General features: G+C 39.3%; 1 protein-coding gene across 1 annotated transcript in view; it reads left to right on the forward strand.

Moving 5' to 3' along the window:
• Positions 1-7882, forward strand: part of LOC103802391 (metallophosphoesterase MPPED2) — a 52556-nt gene that overhangs the window by 31177 nt on the left and 13497 nt on the right. The window contains exon 2 of the mRNA XM_009074858.1: positions 503-684. Within this exon, the coding sequence (XP_009073106.1) occupies positions 503-684 (182 nt within the window). The remainder of the gene's footprint in view (positions 1-502; positions 685-7882) is intronic.

Here is a 7882-nt window from a genome sequence, read left to right on the forward strand (position 1 = left end):
GTGAGAGCCTGTTCCTGGCTCCCCTGTGAGACCTGAGATTTAATGGTTTGTTTCAAGCTGAGACTGGATGTGGCACTTAGTGCCATGACCTGGTAACCATGGTAGGGTTGGACTGATGATCTTGGAGATCTTTTCCAACCTGTTTCATTCTATGATTCTATGATACCTGTTCATTTATAAGGCAGATGAGTGAAAACATATCCAAATTCAAAGTCTCTCAGATCCATTTTTTTCCAATGTTTAAATTAACTTTACAGTGTGAAACTGACCGTTTTCATCTTTCTTCCTTACCAGGTAAGTCTTTAAGAAGCACTGTGGTCCCTTCTGGATTTTTGGCAGTGTTGCAGTCGTTTCTTCCAGCACGGTGTGTGGATGTGTGTGTAAATGGATGTGTGTATGTGTGCATGCTTTTGGAGAGAGAGCTGGGTGTTGATGGCTGAAATAATAGATGTGAGGGTTTTAACCTTGTCACTGTTACAAGATCTTTATGTGTCTGCTTTAGGGTCGACCCCATCCCGTATGACACTCCAAAACCAGCGGGCCACACGCGCTTTGTCTGCGTCTCAGACACACACTCCAGAACAGATGGCATCCAGATGCCTTATGGGGACATCCTTCTCCACACGGGCGATTTCACCGAGCTGGGACTGCCCTCAGAGGTTAAGAAGTTTAATGACTGGTTAGGTAAGGAATTAGTGCGTTTTGGTGACCCCAATTAACCTCTCCTGTCCAAGTGTCACTCACTGCCTCCTAATTGAATTAGAGCGCTTGAAAATCTCTCCCCACCCTTACTTCACTTGTTCTCATGTGATGTGCTGTTGCTAGCCTCAGTGTAATTTTGTTAATTAAGACAAATTTAGAGATTTTGCTGCATTTCTGCATTATCTTGGGGGAAAAGAATCTGTTGTTCCACAGCAAGAACTGTGTTAGCCCTATGTGAGCTCTGAGGAGGTGGTGGCACCTCATGCTAATGAACACAGTGTCTCATTAGTTGATGCTGGGGCCTTTATATCCACAGCCAAAACTATTGCTCAGTGCATTTTGGGTTTACCATAACTTAAAGCAGTGCTGGAAGCTACAACGTATTTGGAAATTTTGAAATTGCTTCTTCCCACAGTATAGGGTGGCAGAATCAATAATACTGTTTGGAAGAGGAGAATTTTTTGGGGTGGTATTCACGTGCTTGTCCCTTTGAGTTAGAGTACTGTGACTGCAGGCTGATGATGCTGATCTTCGAGAAGCATTAGAATGTATTTACAGGATTATATAAAAATCTTGGAAAGCACAGCTTGGTCATCAGGCTTCACCTCTGTCACTGCACTCTCTCTTGCCTTCTGTGGATGATGGCAGCATCTCTACATGCCTTTAATAGCATCATTTTATTCCATTGGAGTTCCTTGGCTGACCCTTCAAGAGATAGGTAGATAACATTTGGAGTTACAAAAGGAATTTTTAGATAGAAGGACTTCTACATTGTCTGTCTTTTCATCCTCGTTTGCATTTTCTCCATACTGTTCTTTTTACCTGACCTCCCCTGATTTTCACAGCTCAATTTTCAAGTGTTTTTCCTTCTTTTTATTGCTGTGCATGTGCATCTGGGGCTTCCAAATACTGCTATATCACTGTAATTTAGTTTTCTTGTTCTTCTTTCCAGAAAGCAGTGCTAGATTTGATGGGCTCAAGCCCATCCTTTTCCTAGGAACATAGTTGCAGGAATGGGAAGTTAGAAGCAGCAGAAGCAGGTGGATATGTCATAGGATGAGGGAAGAGGCACAGTAGGAATCATTACCTAAACTCTTGTGTGTCCTTTGTGGTAACTTGTCAATGTGAGTGTTGCAAAGGAGAGGAGCCAGCAGGTTAGCAGTAAGCAAAGTAAAGGTGATGGGAGGCTGCACAGCTTCCCTGGGAGTGGATGATGGATTCTGCTGAGCTTCAGTCCTCTAGAGAAGCTGGGCAGGACTCAGTTGTTCTGGATGCCAGGCAGCTCCAGAATGGGAATTGATTTCTGGAGAGGACAGACCTCCAAAGTGCAGGGCTAAGTGCAATGTCTGGTCCCCAAAGTTCCTCTTTGGACTTTGAGTAATTTCACAAGTGTTTTAATATGTCCAGAGCCCATGCCCAGTGCTTGGCATTTGAGAACACTGACCTAGGGATGTAGAAAGCCAAACCAAATAATCTGCTGGTGTTCTTTCACCCTTTCATGGGAAATCATATGGTATTGGCATTCTCACATAGGTCCTTGGCTTAATATTCACAACAGAAGAATTATAAATCTTTGAATAGGTCATGCTGCAGCCTCAATAATTTACCCAAGGGCTTTCTTAGCATATGTATAGTTCTTGTAGAAGTCAGTGTAGTATTTCCATGAGAAGGCAGATTTTGCATTCTCAGGCAGTCAGTTCCATTGATGGATGCTTTGACTGTGTGAGGACCTACTGGCTTTGGCCTCAGGCTTTCATATTTCAGCTACAGAGGAAATGCTCAGAGTCCACTTGCATTTTCATATATATGACAATACCAGTTATTAGGTTCCTGGCATAGGGTGAGGCAGCAAATGGATTCCCCTGGGGAATCTTTTCTTGCTCCAGTGCTGTCCTCCTCACCTGGAACCAAAACACTAAAGTCAGGCATGCCCTTTTGCCACTTTATTTCAGGCTCCTATCTGCAAAATGTGTGATTGTTTTTTACTATTTACTATTTTACTATACACCATGTGTATGGTGAAGATTTAGTTGTGAGGTTGTGAGGGGATGACCTGCAGTAGTTTAAAAAATACATCCCAGTGCCAGACAGGAACAAGCAGGATTCCCTTTCCTTCTTGCTGTGTGGTGGGAGGTATCTTTTTCCATTGTAGTTGGTAGAAACCTTATTCTGAAGCAACACACTGAGAACTGCTGTTCAATATAATGTTGTCCTTATGGAAAAAGGTGTTTGTATCTTTTGTGGGCATGGTTTTCTCCACACTGTGTTGTAAAAGTGTGATGAAGACAAGGAATCTGTATCATTTATGCCATGAGAGAGAGGAGTGAGATCAAAGCTGAGCTTCACTCTACAGCTTATCTTCCCTACTCTGTGGTAAAAAACAGAGTCTCATCTCCACTAGGATTATACAATGGGATAATTAAGACACAACAACTGTCCATAATTTTCTTGGCAGGAAAGCCAAGGGAAAAAGTTAAAAGATGATTATTCTGAACTCTGCCTCACCTGTACTTCACTGGGCATTACATATACCAGAGTTAGACAGGGCTGAGAACACTTCTGTCAGCTCTGCACTTCTATATTTTGTGACTCTTGCATCCCTTTGCAACACTTTGGGTCTCTCACCTGGGAAGAATGTTCAGCACCTTGTCCTTTTCATTAGCACACATACTTCTTCTTCGCCTCCACAGGCCAACCATGGAATGTGTTTTCCACACTCTTTTTTCCAGTCTTCCTTGTTCTCAGCCCTTCCTGCAACTTATACTAGTTCTTATGCTTTTTTTTCCCTTTGGCTGTTACATTTTCATTATTGGTTTTGCGTGGAACTCATCTGGGCTTATACATTGAATAACCTCTGTGGTCACTTAGTGATTACATACACTGGCTGAGGTAATTTATTCACTTTGTTTTGGTGTGAACATGTCCCTTGGGTCTTGTAACTGCTGTAATCACTTGACCTCAGTGACTGTTAAATGCCTTAAACACAGTTATTTTAAATTTATAATTGTTTTCATTAAAAATCTCTTATAGCAACTTAACTGATTTTGCAGTAAACACTGCATTAAGAGCTGAGGAAGAATTAAGATGTTATTCTGTGCCCAATATATGTCTTACTGAAGTTTCAACTTGCTATTATTATCTCTGTTCATATTTTCCCCATCCACTCTCATTCAGTCATAGGTGTGAAATGAAACACAGGAACATCTAATTATAGCTCTGTTTTTGTAGTACAATATTTCCTTTCCTGTGTGATGGGAAGTGATGGAATAACACGTAAGAACTGAAGAGAAAGCAAAGATGAATTCAGGCAGATCTTTCATGAATGTTGCTATGTGTATTGAGCTCAGTATGGGCCTAATTGTACCTGTCCTTACTTGTGTGAATAATTTACGTCTGGTTTAGTAATTTTTTCTCAAATAGCCACTTTTGTACTTTTTTTTGTTTAGGGGTTATCTCTTCCTGTGTTCATTTGGTCCTGAAGTTTTTTTGCTGTGCAAGATTTGGAATACCAAGCACATCACTGCACCAAGTAGGCAAAATCCTGCAGTGCTAGACACAAATAAATTCAGTAGGTGAAATTACTGCTGGTCAATGTCTGTGGAGCTGGAGTTGAATTTTGCTAGGTTTTTCTGGGATTTAGCACTTGATCACTTCATAGTTTTTTTTCTTTCAAGTCTTACTTTTATTTTGCATGTCTATTTCTTTTAGTTTCTGGGGGATAATCACTCCAGAAACTTTGTGAGTGGTTTAGTGGTCATATACATATGAGTTTGTAGTGGAACAAATACTTCTTTACCTGCACTATATGTTTGCCTTTAGTGTAAACATTATTGATAGAGCTACAATAAAACCTTTTTTTCTGTGCTGTAGTTTCTTGATCAGGTCTCTTGAAATGAAAGTAAAAGAATGATTATACAATTTTAATGTTTTCTTGTAATTCCACATATATGAATGTGGTCACCAGAAAAGTATTGTCAGTTACTTGTGATCATTTTTGTGTGAATGTTTAGTTATTGAATACAGCAGTGTCAGCTTGGAATTGCTGGTTGCTTTGTGGAGTAGATGACAAAAGTGACTAGTTGATCTGTAAGGTCCATTCCAACCCCTAAAATTCTCTGATTCCATGAAAATGGAAATGTGCTGTTGCTTGTGGATGTGTGGACAGACACCTGGTTCCAGGCCACACTTCAAACTCTGCATTAGTGCTGTAAAAATTTGAAATTATATTCAAAACTGTTAAGCCAGATACCTGCCAGAATAGAATTTGATCCTGAAGAAAGTGTAATTTAGTGGTGCAATAGTACCAAAACAGTAAGATCAAGCTCTTTTCTTATCACTGTTTAAAAAATGCAGGGTCACATCCCACTTTTATCCTGTCTCAATCTCTCTGCTCTGGCTTAGTTATTCCCCCTTTTTATCTGCCTTCATCTCCTCCCCAGGCATGTTTCATTTAGGGTTTGGTGTAAGTGTGTTCCTTTTGCTAATGTACACTGAGAACAGTTTCAGTGTGATGAAGTATTTGTTCTCGAGGGCTTTTCCTCTGTAAAAGTCTATTTCTGATGTGAATTGTTTTGGCATCTGACATGACACTTTTTTTTTGATAATAAAAACAAACCAGTAAGCCCTAAATTTCTCCCAAGTTCAGAGGGATATTAGCTCAAAGTATTCTGGATTAATTTAGAACCAGAAGGAAGCTTATGAATATTTTAAGGTAAAATTATGGCAATAAAAACAAATCTCATCCTATTTTTATAAATTGATTTATTTCTGATTTCTGGTTTTGCCATCTGGAGTATATTTTGAACTCTATATTGCTCTGCATGTTATAGCTAGAATGAATAATTGACTAAACATAAAATACCATTTTGATGAACAAAACTCTTAGCACTTGAAAAAAAAAATGCATTCATTGCAAGTGAAAGAAAATGCTGAGGTAGCTTTAATCCCCTAAGTATGTATGAATTTTGCACAGCTGTTCTGGGAGAGAGGGAGGCAACTCCCTGGAAAATCTATTAGTCTGATTTTGAAAAGAACTGTGTCTTCTGTGGTGGTTCTGGTGAAGAGCCTTTCCCTGCCCAGGGCAAGGGTTGGGCCTGGATGATCTGTAAGGTCCATTCCAACCCTTAAATTCTATGATTCTATGATTCCTTAGACTTCAGACCCTGGAATGGGATGGAAATAGCTTACCTGGAGGTGCACTGGGAAGCCTGGACAGACAGCTTTGGTGTCTCTGCTTGCTTACTAATTCAAGGTGCTGAATATTGTGAGTCTGGAACGTGTTGATGCAGTTTCGTTCAAGAACCTCCCAGATTTATAAGATGAGATGTCGAATCTTCAAGGGTTCTTTTTGGTTTGATGGGGTTTTACTTATTTAGTTCTCTGGGCATGTATCTCACTCTGTCTTTACTGTGAAGTTTTTTAAAACTTCTTCCAAGTTTATTTAAGTTTTATTGAAGTATCACTCCTTGGCATTGGAATGTGCTGCCCAGGGAGGTGATGGATTCACCATCCCTGGAGGTTTTCAAGCTGAGACTGGATGTGGCACTTAGTGCCATGGGCTGATAGCCACAGTAGGGTTGGACTTGATGCTCTTGGAGGTCTTTTCCAACCTGGTTGATTCTATGATTTTACTTAAGATTATTTCCTTTGCTTTTGTTCTAACTTGAGCTGTGTTTAATGCCATGGTTAAATTCCCATTTGTGCTTAGTTTTAAATTCCCATATGGCTTGACTGAATTAATCATCAGTGCTCAGCTTTTATTTGCATGTACCTTTTTTTTGATAGATTATTACTAATTTCATATTCTTTTCAAAAGAATACAGAAATAATTTGAATGTTACATTTTACTATATTTATAAAATAGTGGGAAAAATCCAGCCATGTGGATTTCTGGTACCAAAATCCTCTGCTCTGAGTCAAGGCACTAGATGCTTTTTGGAAAACAGAATGCTAGAAGTATAACTTAGAAAGTAAAATAGAAATAATAGGTTAAAATGAGTGTCAAGACAGTAAAATTTCCACTGACTAAAGTGGAATTTGTGCCTGAGGAGCAGTGTAAGTTCATTCATGTCTGATTGGTTGTTTTTTTGCTTTCCTCTTGTTATTCCTGGCAATTTTTCATAGAGAGATTTCACAAAAATCTGGTTTTGCTGTCTCCTAATGGCACATAGAGAAACATCGAGGGTTTTTTAAACTGTGCTCACTACTAAAGTGTAAACTTCTCTGTATGAATTACCATGGTCAGTCAAAGCAAATATAAAGGTGTTATTTGACAGCTGTTGGAAAACTTGGCTCAGGTGAAATGTGCTTTCAAAGAGAATTATGTTCTGGAGTGAGTGGCTCTTTATATGTTTAGATCTAACATATTCCGTTGGTAATTTTCAGTGAAAGAAAAGAGCTGGAAAGTATTGCTCAGTTCTTGAATGGATTTTTCAGTCACAATAATTGCTTGGTCATTCCTTGGATCTGCTTTGCCTGGGCTGCTGATATTGTCTTAGAAGGAGAAGGGGATGATCAGATTTCTAGTAACAAACCATAACCAAACCAAATTTATAAAATAACCAAAATAATTCTTGCTTTCAGTTTCCCTCTATTCCTGCAAAACCACTTGAAAACAGAACAGAGACTTATGGTTGTGGTACTGACCAGGCATGAAACAACTAATGCCACTCCAATAGAAAGTTTTATAGACATTGTCATCAGATCCTTCCTCCAATATTGCTGCCAGAGCCACGTAGTGTAATGAGAATGAGTTCAGTGGGAAGCACTCAAAGGATTGATTCTTTGTACACTATCAATTTCATTTGTCACTTACAAATTTAATGTTGCGTCCAAAATACCAAGTGCAGAAAGACCTCTCTCCTGAATTTTCACACCACACACACAACATATTAACAATGTTCTAATTAAAACAAGTCTTTCTGTTACTAGAGCATCACATTCCTGCCTAGAAAGAACAATGGTTTCGAGGTGGAGGAGTTGCTTTGAGCAGAGAGAGGTTGGGGCTGGGGAGAAAGCACTGCAGATTTTAGTATAATGTGTAGTGTTCAAAGAAATTTTATTTCATCGTAAAGATTAGCAGGCTGTGTAATTCAATTTAAAGCTGCTTGGCAGTGTTCTGTCTATTACAAAGCCTTTTTCTTTATCACCTCTGTTTTTTTATGTTGTATGTGACTACAGA

The sequence above is a fragment of the Acanthisitta chloris genome, unplaced genomic scaffold, assembly GCF_000695815.1.
Source record: "Acanthisitta chloris isolate BGI_N310 unplaced genomic scaffold, ASM69581v1 scaffold9715, whole genome shotgun sequence".
In the NCBI taxonomy this organism is placed as follows: Eukaryota; Metazoa; Chordata; class Aves; order Passeriformes; family Acanthisittidae; genus Acanthisitta; species Acanthisitta chloris.